Source organism: Eschrichtius robustus, chromosome 2, assembly GCF_028021215.1.
Source record: "Eschrichtius robustus isolate mEscRob2 chromosome 2, mEscRob2.pri, whole genome shotgun sequence".
In the NCBI taxonomy this organism is placed as follows: domain Eukaryota; kingdom Metazoa; phylum Chordata; class Mammalia; order Artiodactyla; family Eschrichtiidae; genus Eschrichtius; species Eschrichtius robustus.
Genome location: NC_090825.1, coordinates 172,549,630 through 172,563,209, shown reverse-complemented (window position 1 = coordinate 172,563,209; position 13,580 = coordinate 172,549,630). Strand labels below are relative to the sequence as shown.

The 13,580-nt window shown below is 50.2% G+C and overlaps 1 protein-coding gene across 3 annotated transcripts in view; it reads right to left on the bottom strand.

The window, feature by feature from the left end:
* The window catches only part of OLFM2 (olfactomedin 2), a 47,216-nt gene extending 39,304 nt beyond the window's left edge, over positions 1-7,912 (bottom strand). For 2 of the 3 annotated variants that reach the window (XM_068534896.1, XM_068534897.1), the window contains exon 1: positions 7,801-7,912. In XM_068534896.1, coding sequence (XP_068390997.1) covers positions 7,801-7,905 — 105 coding nt within the window. In that variant the 5' untranslated portion in view covers positions 7,906-7,912. Of the gene's footprint in view, positions 1-7,770 lie in introns of all 3 variants that reach the window. The other variant, XM_068534895.1, reaches the window with a different exon arrangement.
* Between the last annotated feature and the right edge of the window lie 5,668 nt (positions 7,913-13,580).

Genomic DNA, 13,580 nt, shown 5'->3' with positions numbered 1-13,580 from the left:
AATGAGACAGAGATATGTGAGAGAGAGAGACACACACACACAGAGACAGACTCAAAATAACAAAGTTTAAAAATAGAGAAGCATCAAGGCTGAGACAGAGGGAGACAAGGACTGAGAACCAGCTTGGTCCCTCAGAACTCCCAGTGGCAACTTCTTCACTCCCACACACAAACACACCCAACCCCACACCAAACTCTCTCAAAGTGCCTGAGCCTCCCCCAGAAGCCTGCGTTTTCCTCACCCAGTTTTGCAGTTGCTCCTCTCTGGAGCTTCACAAAGAGGCACCAGCCGCCCAAGGGCAGGAGGTGAGAAGGATGCTGGGGGCATGAAGACACCAAGAGGCAGAAACCAGAGCTTCCCTCTGGAAGAGGAGGAAGCCAGTTTTAACTACACTCAGGCAGCCCCAAAGCCCCAAAGCCCAGACCACCCTTCCTTGGTAGCTGTCTATGGTTGGTGCCAACTGTATGGGCAAAGGCAGCATCTCAAGCCATTTCTATATGTTGCATCAAGCTAGGAGTCTAGAGTGGTAGTCAGGTATCTGCCTATCTCGCCAGATCCTCAAACACACCACCTGCCATCCCATCCCAACACCTTCACACACCCTGTTCTCTTGGCCTCTCTCCCTCCATGTTACCAGCTCTGTCTTTGCCCAACTCTTACTCATCCTTCATGTCTCAGGGCAAACATCACCTCCTCAGGGAAGCCCTCCTTGATCAACTCTTCCCAACTTCCTGCCCTCACAGTCCCCACTAATCTTTAATTATATAGCCATTTGCACAATTCCAAGTTCACTGTGTCTCCCTATGAAGCTTCGTGAGGGAAGAGATCAAGTCTCTCTTGTTCACTGCTGTATCCCCAGCCCCCAACACAGGACTTGGCACACAGAAGAGCTCAGTGACTGCTAGTCAGGGATGACTCTGCTCTCTGGTGGCAAGATCACTCCATACCCTTATGTGACAAAGTGGCAATGTGCACATTTGCTGGACATCCATTCAAACAGAGAAGGGTTGAGAAACAAAGACACGAGAAAAAAAGCTATAAGAAACAGACACTTCTGAGCCATGGGAGAAGACTAAGTGGTCGCAGAAATACTCATCAAGGCTCAGAAGTTTCACCGGGAGGACAAAGGGGCAGTGGTCTCATGGGGCAGAACTGAGACCATTCAGGAAATAGCTATGGCCCCAAATGAGAAAATCCCAGTAATAAACAAGAGGGACAAAGTTTTCACTCAGATGGCAGTTCCATTCTATGGGTGGTAAACAAACAATTACCAAGATGATTTCAGATCATTATGAGTACTGAGAAGATAATAGAACAGGTTCAAATAATAAAGTGGGGACACTGTAGCTGGGGTGGTCAGGGGAGCTCTCTCTGAGGAGGTGACGTCTGAGCTGGAACAGGACTGGTGAGAAGGAGCTGGCTGGAGGAAGGACTGGAGGAAGGGTGGTCCCAGAGGATGGGAACAAGTGAAAAGTTCCAGAGGCAGGGACAAGAAAAGCAGCAAGGGATGGAAGAGTGATCCAAGATCTGAGACTCAGGCAGGGGTCTTGTGATAATAATAATAGCGAACCTTATAGGCACCTTCCACATGCCAGGCACATGGCTGAACACAATGCTATATGGTACAATCTACTATTATCCCCATTTTATGGATGAAGAAACTGAGGCTTACCAAGTTGGGCCAGGGTAAGGAGTTTAGATTTGGTGCAAGTGAGACAGGAAAATGTTAAAATGAGATAAATTTCATACTCACAATCTAGAAGGATTTTCTAACAATCAGGTCTTTTGAAAAATGCAACTGACAGCCTCATATTCCTTTCCTGCTCCAAACCCCTCCAAGTCTCCCATCCTTTGACACTCAGAATGAAGTACAGACACCTCAGTCCAAATCCCTTTGTGACATGGACCCCTCTGGCCACTCAGGCCACCTCCACACTCTTCCCAACCTGGCACATTGTCTTCAGCAACTCCGAACAGCTTGCATCCTGTCCTCAACAGGAATGTTCCTCACTTCTGAGCCTTTGTCCATGCTATTCTTTCTGTCTGGAATGCCCTTGCTCTGTTTTTACCTGGCCAGTTCCTTCTCCACTTTAAGACTCAGTTGGACATCACCACCTCCAAGAAACCTCCATTGCAACCTGGCTGATTTCAGTGCCCCTCTTCTGTGCCCCGACAGCACTCCAGAAATCTCTCTGTCTCTACACATACCATGTCGTGTCACAAGTACTGTTGATGAGACAGCGATCTGATTGAAGTCGGGGCATTATTCATCTCTATATTCTATAGTCTAGGACCCTTCCCAGTACAAAGTAGGTGCTCAATAAATATTTCCTGACATATTGAGGTGTTTGAGCAAAAGCCATAAGTCCACAGTTAGGAGCAGGTGAATAGGCAGGTGTGGGTCAAATCCACAATATGCCTACTTTTCTCTCTACCTCCTTGGTCCCTACCCTGGTCCAGCCCCCATCATCACTCACCTGGACCAGTGCTATGGCCGCCTCCCCAGTCTCCCAGCTCCCACCCTCACCTCCTACAGTCTGTCCTCCCCACAGGGGCCAGAGAAAAACTGTGAACACCTGAGTTAAGTCCCATCCCTCCTTTGCTCAGCACCCTCCCTGGCATCCCATTTATTCATTTAACAAGTATTTATTGAACACCAACTATGTGCTAGACCCAGTGCCAGGCACTGGGACTCTGTCAACAAAAATGGATTTTGAAAAAAATCTCTGCCCTCATGGAGCTGACATTACAGTGGGGGAGAATCAGACAACAAAATAAATGTCAACTACACCGTGAATGTTAGTAGGTTAAAAGTGCATGTTGAAAAGGAAAGCGTGAAAGGAGGAGAGGGAATGCATGAGAAGTTGCAAGTTAAATCTAAAATCCCTGCAAGTCCCTCTCCCCCGCACATGATGTGGCTCCCACCACCTCCCTGCCCTCACCTCTTCTCACTTTCCCCCCTCACTCACTCTGCTTCAGCCACACTGGTTTCCTCACTGACTCTCCAAAATTTCAGGCATATTCCCACCTCAGGGCCTTTGCACTTGCGGTTCCCTCTGCTTACTTCCTTCAGATCTCTGCTCAAATGTCGCCTACTCAATCTAAAATAGTCCCCCCACCAGCACTCTCCACTCCCCTTATATTGCTCTATGCTTCTTCATAGCACATGTATCACCATGTATTATAAATTTATCTGTATACTTATTTATTTCTCCCCTACCCTGCCCTAGAATGTCAGTTCCACAAGGACAAGGATTTCTGTCTGTTTTGTTCACTGTCATATCCCTGGCACTTAGAATAGTGCCTGGCACATAGTAGGTGCTCAATAAATATTTGTTGAATAAATGAATGAGTGAATGAATGAATGGAGATACCCTCCAAGAAATCTCTTATTGTAGAATAAGAGGAAGAGGGATCAGTAGTGTATTTAGGGTTGTTCATAAATATTTGGCCACTCCTCTCTGTCCAGGTCATAGTAGGACCACACTTTTCACCCTCTTTGAGGTTAAGCATGCCATGTGACTTGTGTTGGCCAATGAAATGTGAGCAGAAGTAACGTGTCACTTCTAGGGAAGAGCTTTAGGAGCCAGTGGGGGCTATGCTGTACCTTCCTTTCCCTGCTTCAATGATCATGTCACCATAGAGCCTCCATCATTCCAGGTCCATGACGATCATGGACAGAGCTCTCCAGCCAACATGGATACATAGTTCAAGCACAAAATAAACCTGTGCAGTATTAAACCACCGAGATATGTGTCCACTTGTTATGGCAGTGTTACCTTGCCTCTCTTGACTGATACTGAGTATTGGGGTCCTTCCCCCCCCCCCCCCGCCGCACAGAAAACTGTCAAGAAAACACATAGATTCTGAACTTTGGTTCTTACTGGGAAGTCCTCAAAGAGCCTCTTGCTGATAGCTGCTCAGACCCTCCCTGTTCCTCCCATGAGGAAAACGGTCCTCCCCAAACAGAATATCCCTCTTCCATCTCCCCTTCCTTCCCTCCATCCCTCAAGGAGGAGGGGATGGACAAGGGCATAACATATAGGATGCAGGTAACTCACTTCAGGCCCCGTAATGACGGCAGCTGCTGGCAACGGGGCTGACAGCTCTTAGTCTGGTTCTGAATTTATGACCCCCAGGTGAGAAGCCATTCCGCTGAAGACTCCCATCCCACAGGGATGGTTTATGGCTGGGAGATGGCCAAAGGTAGTAGCAGTGGCAGCTTCTCCCCCCCCCCCCCCACTTTCAGAGATGATCTGTAACACCATCTCTCAGAATCTCTTAGAATGCTAAACTGTTTCTCTGGAAAAGATCAGGGAGGGGAAACCAGAGACAAGAATGGCCTGAGGGTCTGGGCTCACCCTTACCTCACAGAGGTCGTTTTTTAAGTCAAGACCAGCATCCAACTGGCTGCCTCATGACTGGGAATTCTCACTACCTGGGTTCCGGAACCCCTCAGCTTACCCACGTTTGTGCTCTATAGCTTCGTACAATTCCTCCTTACTGAGCATCTACTCTGTGCCTCCTCACTTCCATTTGTTCTCCCCAATCCTTAGGAAGGTGGATTATTGATTTAGACACTTGGCAAATATTTATTCCATGCCTATTATATGCTTGGCTACAATGTCAAACAGAGCAAACTCTCCTTACTGAACACCTACTATGCACCCAGCCATCTTTCCATTTGAAGATGGAATCCTTATGAAGATGTGATTGTTGATTCAGCCACTTGACAAATATTTATTGTAGGCCTACTCTGCATCAGGGCTTAGGGTTCAATAGTGAGTAAAACACAGATGTTCTCATGGATCCTATGGCTTAATGGGGACTCTGAACTCCCCTTGACTAATGAGGATATTGGAGTTTAGAGAGATTAAATAATTTCCCCAAGGTCATACCACTAGTAGATTGCAGGACCGGAATTCAACCCCAGATTCATCTGACTCAGAGTCCTGTCACTAACTGAGCATTTACTATGTCAGGCACTGAGCTGGGATTTTCAAGCATATACACACTTGACATAGAGGAGGTACTCAATTATTTTGTTGAATAAACAAAATGGGTGGATGGATAGAGAGATGGATGGATGGAAGGATGGATGCATGGAAGAATCGATGGAGAGACAGATGATGGATAATGGGTGGATGGAAAGATAGATCGGTGGAGAGCTGGATGGAGAGATGGATGGAAGGATGAAGAGATAGATGGGTGGGTGGATGGTTGGATGGATGGATGGGTAAATGGATGGATAGGTGAGTGGACGGATGGATGGGTGGATGAAAGGATGAGTGGAAAGATGGATGGATGGAGAGATAGATGGAAGGATGGATGGATGAAGGGCTGGATGGTAGACCTCTTACCCACAACAGTTCTGTGAGGTAGGAATTGTCATTCCCATTTCATAGATGGGAAACCGCAGCTCAGAACGGTGATGTCACTGGGCCAGAGTGCAAGTTGTGGAGCAAGTTAAGGGAAAGTCTGGATTTCAGCCTACGTCTATCAGACTCCCAAGGCACTTTCCCGAGCACCCTCATGTCACAGTCCCCTCCGAGGTCCTACCCTGAGTTCCTTGGCATCTCACTCCATAGAGCTCTTCTGGCAAGGCTTAGTGAGACTGAGGGATGGGGTGGGGATCAGGAATGGGAGAACTATTAGCTTTCAGCAGGTGATTTCATGGAAGCATTGAATCAAGGTCCTGTTAGCTACAGATGGGCTAGAGTGAAGACCAGGTCAGTTTGGGTACACACACACACTCACACTTACAGAAAAATCATGAGACACACAGGAATCCACCCACATGCATACAAACTAGGCACACACACCATTCATAGACCATAGATACACACTTGAACATATACGCACACACTTCTAAAGACATACATGTCCACATTTATATGCACAAAACATGTACTTGTACATATTTGCAAAGACACATATACACACACAAAATCATAACTCAGAGACATGCTCTTATACACTACGTACACGTTCCCCAGACATACATGCTCTCATTTACCCATATGCTATACATAATACATGAACACATTTACACTGACTCAAACTTTTTAGATGGTAGGGGAGGGAAATCTGGCTTCTGATTTCAATGAGACACCATCTCTCTCCCCCCTCAGAAGGCAATAGCAAGAAGTCTGTCTCAGACTCATGTATATAAACTTATATGCACACATGCAATTACATACATGCAAACCCATAGTTAGGGACATACAACTGCAAACACATCCACACCCAGACACAGCGAGTACTCAGGGACACACCCACACTCGTTCTGGGATGCACCGTCATACACAGGCAGACACACTTGTGCCCTCATGATAGCAAAGCACATAAACTTTCTCACACCCTCCACTCACACACACACCCATACACACACCATGCATAGATAGATACACCAGGACATATTCAAATATTGCTTGATGTGACAGACACACAGATAAACACTGTTTCACACATTGGCTTCAATTCTGAGGATTTAAACTGCAAGCCCTCACCTGGGCCAAGCCCAGTGACAATTCCCTCCAGGAGCTGGACAAAGCCTGAGCACAGGGCACCCCCCTCTCCACTTGCCCACAACCCTTGGGAGCAAAGACCTCTTATCTTTCAGTGTGGTGGCAGTTGGAGGCTAAACAGGGGGGCTGATGAAGTTGGCAGAACATCAAGCAAGAGAGGGAGCCCCCATGAATCCCAGTTCCAGGTATTGGGAGGAGCACCGAAACCAGATTGAAGAGGGTAAGGAATGGGAGGGAAGGGGCATATCTGGAGGAGGCTGAGGGAAGTTTGCAGTGGAGGATGTCTCCTCCCCTCTCCCCAGGACCACCATTATTAACCCCGAGGGAGTGCCCCCCAACACACACATCCTGCCCCCCCTCACCCCCCAGCCAAACTGTGGCTTGGGAAGCTGGAGGATGAAAGTGATAGAAGAGGATAGGATGGGACGGGGGAGGGGGCAATTCTGCAGTTTCTGGGGGCAGCATGAGACCCAGCCCCTGCTCCCACCCCAGTATGAGACCGGGCCTCCTACAGAGGGTCAGTTATGGGAATAAATATTCAGCACGTGGTGAGGCAGGTAATGAGGAGGGAGATGCAGGGGGTGGGGTGTTGTGCAGGGGAGAGAAAAGGAGAGACACAAAAAAAGATACAAAGTCGGAGACAGCGCGACAGAGACAGACAGAGAGGAAAATAGAGAAGCAAACCAGAGGAAAAAGAATAGAGTGAGACAGAGAGAGACAGAAAGAGAGAGACATAGAGACAGAGATGGGGAGAGACAGAGGCAGAGAAGAGAGGGAGAGACAGACAGACAGACAAGGGGCTACTCAGAGACACCGAGACACAAACAGGGAGAGGTGCTGAAGGTGGAGACCCTCGGAGACCCCGAGACTTCCCTATTCGGAGGCAGGGTTCCAACCAGCCGCCCGAATCTACCCTCCAGCTCCGCCCCACTCAGCCCGGACCAGGCTGAATTCCGCAGCCCTTCCGCCTGCGCCCCGGAGCCAGAACGAGCCTAGTACATTGCTGGCGCTCGGACACGGCACACTAATAATAAGAAATAATAATAATAACAATAATAAAAGGCGCGGAGGTGGCTGCGGGTCCTAGGGCTCCTCCGCCTCCGCGTCCAGCCCCCAGGCCCGGGAGGGCGCTCCCCGGCCGGGCGCGCCGGGAAGCTGGGGGGCGGGGGCCCCCGGGGTCTGCTGCGGCGGCGGCGCGGGCACCACGCCCCCCGGGAGCGCCCCCTGCGCGGCGGCCACTCACGATTTTCTCGGAGGCGCCCGCGCGGGACACGGTGCCGTTGAGCCCCACGAGCGAGGGCAGCGTCTGCGACATCCAGTTGGTGACCATGGCCATGGTGCTCAGCACGGCCCCGATCTTGAGCAGCGGCACCGACATCGCGCCCCCGCCTCATGCCCCGCGGCCGCCCGCCGCGCGTCCCTTCTCCGGCCCGCCGCCTGGTGCTCGGTCCCTTGCCACCCAGCCGCCCAGGGGGCGCGAGCGCGAGCTGGGGGGCCGGGGCCGGCCGGGGGGCTCGGGGACGCGGGCTGCGGCTCGGCGCGCCCGGCGGGCTCCGCTTATAAAGCGCCGCCTCGGCCCCCCCCCCACCCCCTCCCGCGCCTCCCACGGCCTCCGCGCCGGGCACTTCCAGCCGGTGTGACGTCACGGCTCCGGCCCGGAGCCCGGCGGGGGGCGGGCGGCGCCCCGGCTGTCCCCACCCCTCTCCCCCGGCCTTGCAACCCCCTCGGTCCGGGATCGCCCCACCCCGCAAGGGGCCCCCTCCGGCGGCATTCCCCAGCGGCCCCCCCCCACCACGCCGCGGCATTCCCAGCCCCGCCCCCCGAAGCGAAGTATTCCCGGGCCACCCTCCGCTCACAGCCCCTTTCAGAGCCCCGGGCGCTCGCCCTGAGTTTAAATGGGCAGCCGCCCCACCCCGTGCACCCAAAGCTGGCAGGGGGCTGGAGTCGCAAGACCCCACCCACCTACTGTTAGGACACCGACCCCGGCTCCCTAAAACCCGGGAGAGCAGGTATGGGGCGGGGGTCCTCCGGTGCGCTCCCTTGAATCGGGTGGTCAAGGGTTTCCTTTTCCTTGGGGAAGGGGCTTCCCTGGTACCAGGACCACTTTGGGGACCACTTGGTTGTTTCCGAACGAGGGAAGCCCAGAGTGGCGGGTCCGAAACCAACAGGCGACTACGGGGATGCGGAGTGGAGTCACTTCTGCATCTGCAGCAGGAGGACCCCCATGACTCCAAGGGGCGGCATCATAACCCCGGATGGCCGAGACGGGAGCTAGCCTTTTGCCGGCAAGTCCCAGCTGGGTCTCCACTCACAACTTGGACTTGGGGTGGGGGCGGGGAACTGATACTTCGGACCTTCCTCCAGACCCCAGGGACCAGCTCCGGGGCCCGCCCCTTCGAAGGAAGGGGGAGTGCAGTGCCCCCAGCTTTGCACCCACGCACCAGCCGGAGGCGGGGCGGCGAGGCCGCCAGGAGGAGAGCCCGGCTGGTTTTAATTTCCTCTGTTTTCCCTGCACTCACGCCCCCTCGTGGCGTCCCCGCATCACCTCGCCCTGCCGCCGCGGCCGCCGCAGTCGCCCTCAGTTCGCGGCCGCGGCCGCCGCCGTATGGAGGCGGCGATGACTCAGGCCTTTCCCTGGGCCGTGGCAGCTCACCGAGGGCTCGCCTCGGGGAGAAGCGCTGAACATGGGGGTAGGGATGGTGGGGGTCTTGAACTATCCTTTTTTTTTTTTTTTTTTTTTCAGCTTAACAGCTGGGAGAGGCAGGTTCTGCCCCTATGTGACCTCCAGCAATGACCTCTCTCTGCCTCAGTTTCCTCATCTGCAAAGTGGGTGGTTGTAAGGACCCATGGACCTAATACGTGTAAATGGCTCCTGTGTCCTGAGAATCAAGTGAAAGCTTTATTGAACATCTACTATGTCCCAAGCACCGTAAACAACAGATTAAAAAAATGCCTGCCTGGGACTTCCCTGGTGGCACAGTGGTTGGGAATCTGCCTGCCAATGCAGGGGACACGGGTTGGAGCCCTGGTCCGCGAGGATCCCACATGCCGTGGAGCAACTAAGCCCCAGCGTGGCAGCTACTGAGCCCGTGCTCTGGAGCCAGCGAGCCACAACTGCTGAGCCCCTGCACCGGAACTACTGAAGCCCACGCGCCTAGAGCCCGTGCTCCACAACGAGAGGCCACCGCAATGAGAAGTCGGTGCACCACAACGAAGAGTAGCCCCTGCTCGCCACAACTAGAGAAAGCCTGCGCACAACAAAGACCCAGTGCAGCCAAAAATAAATAAATAAATAAATTTTTAAAAAAATGCCTGCCTATGTGGAGATGAACATTCTATGGGATAAGACAGACAACAAATGGGGGTGGGGTGGGGAGTAAAATACCTAGGGTATCGGGAGGAAGGGGCATATGGACTAAGTAGGGGAATAAAACTTTAATCGAGGTGGTTGGGGAATGTGACATTTGATCAGAGACCTGAAGAAGGTGAGGGAGGGAGCCATTTGGATATCTGAAGGAAGAGTTCCAGGCACCAAGAACAGCAAGTGCAAAGGCCCTGGGGCAGGAGAATAAGTGTTCAAGGAACAGGAACGAGGCCAGTGTGGTTGCAGCAGAGTGAGCTGGGGCAGACTGGGGAGAGATGATGCTTGTAAAGCACTTTGCCTGGTGTCTGGAACATGGTGTTTCATAAATAGTAGCTGACATTGTAATTATTTGCAACTGACAATGAGCTTTAAAAAATGAGATGTCTCCTTGCCTACTTGTACTACAGCTTGCATTTATGAGTGCTGAACACTTTGTAAATACACTTGCTGAGTACTGGATGCAACTTCCCATGAACAGTACAGCAACTTCCCTATTTACAAGGGAGGGAACTAGGCTCAGAGAGGAGAGGGGACCAGCTCAAGGTGACCCAGCGCATAAATGGGAGCCCAGGATTTGGACCTAGGTGGGTCTGATTTCAGACCCCAAAGCCACTGGGCTCCAAGCCCTCCCTGTTTAGATAATCTGGAACCCAATGATACTCTCTCACTCTCTCATCATTGGTGATGTAGGAAACTGCCCTGCCTCCTCCCAGCCAAACTCCTCCAAGGAGTGGTCTACACTCACATCTGCACTTGCTGTCTCTGCTTCCTTACCTCCCATCTCCTGTATGCTTCCAAAACTCCTCTCACTAACGGCACCAGTGACCTTACGATTTGCTGGTCCCACAGCCTCACACAAGCTCTCATTTAGTCACTCTCACAGGTAAGTCTTCATGAATCATTCCCTCCTTCTTGAAAGTCATTTGTCCCTTGACTTCAAGGCTGCACTATCACTGTCTCCTGCCTTCTCCCTAAATGTCTCCCACGGCTTTGTTCTAGGTCCCTAGCCCCAGTCATTCTGTATACTGTGCCTGGACCATCCATCACACTCACATGTAGGGTTTTGGTTCCATTTGGCACACTCCCACCTCAGGACCTTTGCACTTGCTGTCTGCTCTACCCAGAGCACTATTACCACAGATACACATGTGATTTGTTCCTTTACTTCATTTATATTTCTGCGCTATTATTGTGCAAGTCAGAGCAATGCCCTACCCTTCTCCAGAAAACTACATTTCCCAGGTTCCCTGGCACACTGGCTTCCTGTTAGTCTCACCCAATGAGAGGCACTGGAGGGAGACTGGAGGGTGGGGAAGAAGGGAGAGGCCAGGGTATTTCTTCTCTCTCTTTCTGCTTAGGGTGGGGGTGTGTATTCTGACAGTGGCTATACCTACTCCATGATCCCATGATCCCAGCTCCCACACAAGAACCTTTTCTTCATCACACCACCCTTCTGTCATGTCCCTCCAGTAGCTTTGTGCTGTGGCTTATTCCTGATCATCCCATCAGTTTGGCTTCTCAACTCTTCTGTCTCACACTTAACCAATTCACTATATTAAATTTCCTCTCTTTGAAACACCTAGACTGGTTTGTTTCCCTGATTGGACTCTGAGTGATCTGGCTATTGTATACTGAAAGACATCCCCTGGCCACCTCATCTACAATAGCAACCCCTCCGCCCCCATCCCCTACTCTGCTCTATTTTTTTGAACAACATTTATCACCATGTGACATTATATTGTACTTTTATTTGTTTATGGTTTGTCTCCTCCACTAGACTTTCAGTTCCACAAGGGCTCCTACATGTCTGTGTTTTTTACAGCCTCATCCCTAGGGCTTAGCACAGTGACTGGCACATAGTAGGTGCTCAAGAAATTGTTTTTTGACTGACTAAATGAATCTGCAGCTGAGGCTCCCAAAAGCATTTCTGCAGCCCAGATCTCCATCTAGAGCTCAAACCCCTATGCCCATCTGCTTCTTGGACATCTCCACTTGCGTGTTTCACAGGACTGATAGCACATGACACCCACCAGAACAACCTCAATCGAAAAGACAGGCAGTACCAAGTATCAGTGATGAAGTGGAGAAACCTAAACCACTTTCTAGTGGGAACATAAAATGCTGCAACTACTTTATGAAACAATTTAGCAGTTTCTTAAAATGTTAAACAGAAATTTACCATAAGACCCAACAATTCCATCCACCCAAGAGAAATGAAAGCATATGTCCATGGAAAGACTTGCATGTGAATATTCATAACAGCATTGTTCCTAATGAATGAAACAATTCAAATGCTCATCAACTGGTGAATGGATTAAAAAACTGTGGTACATGCATACAATGGAATGTCGTTCAACAATAAAAAGGAACGAACTACTGATACATGCTACAGCATGGATGAACCTCAAAAATATTTTGCTAAGTGAAAGAAGTCAGACACAAAAGGCCACATTTTGTATGATTAGTTTACACAAAATGTCCAGAGAAAGCAAATATATAGAGACAGAAATTAGATCAGTGATTGCCTGGAACTGGGAATGGGGTGGGGACGGCATGAGGGATCTTTTGCGGGTGATGGAAATGTTCTAAAACTGGATTGGGGTGATGTTTGTACAACTCTGCAAATTTACTAGAAGTCATTGAGTAGCACATTTAAACGGGTGGATTTAATGGTATATAAATTATATCTCAATAAAACTGTTTAAAAGGGGGAATATCCCTAAACTTTCCCTACAAGTTCCCTCCCCCCAGGAGCCCTGCACTGACATGAGAATGAGTCCTTCCTTAAATTTTGCACCCTAGATTTCTTGCTTGCCTCACCCTGGTCCTGGCCCAAATGTACCCACAGTTAGAAACTACAGGTAGTGCCCCTCTCACCTTCCTTCTCTTTCCCTACTCCTCCATTCAAATTATCACCAATGCCAGCTGAAATTGATGTAGAAATGTCTCCAGAAAGAATCCCTTTCTCACTGTCACCATCATTACTCTAAACATCGTGTTGGGGAGTGCTACAGATTGAATGCCTGTATCCCCCCCCAAATTCATATGTTGAAAGCTAATCCCCAGTGTGATAGTATTTGGAGATGAAGTCTCTGGGAGGTGATTAGTTCAAGAGGGTGGAGCCCTCATGTATGGGATTAGTGCCCTTATACAGAGACCCCAGAGAGCTCCCTCTCCCTTCCATCATATGAGAACACAGTGAGAAGACACCAAGAAACTGGTCCTCACCAGACACCAAACCTGACAGCACTTTCACTTTGATCCTGGACTTCCCTAACTCCAGAACTGTGAGAAATAGATTTCTGTTGTTTATAAGCCACCTAGTCTGTGGTATTCTATTATAGCAACCTGAACACACTAAGGCCAGGTGCCATGAAAAGAAATCTTTTTTCCCTGACCTGAAAATTATCAGGAGGAAAAAAGTTCATAACTCTCAGAAACAATAACAATAATTGCTAAGGTTTATTGAGTACTTATCATGAGCTTGGCACCATTTGCAACAATGTACATGTAATAACTCATTTAACCCTCAGAATACCACTATGAAGTAGATAGGGTTAAATTCCAATTTTTTTTAAATGAGGAAACAGTGGCACAGAGATGCTAAGAAACGTTTCCCAGCCCCCAGAAATCTATCCCAGACAGTCAGGCTCCAGAGTCTGGAGCCTGTTCCTGGGTCATTTGGCCCT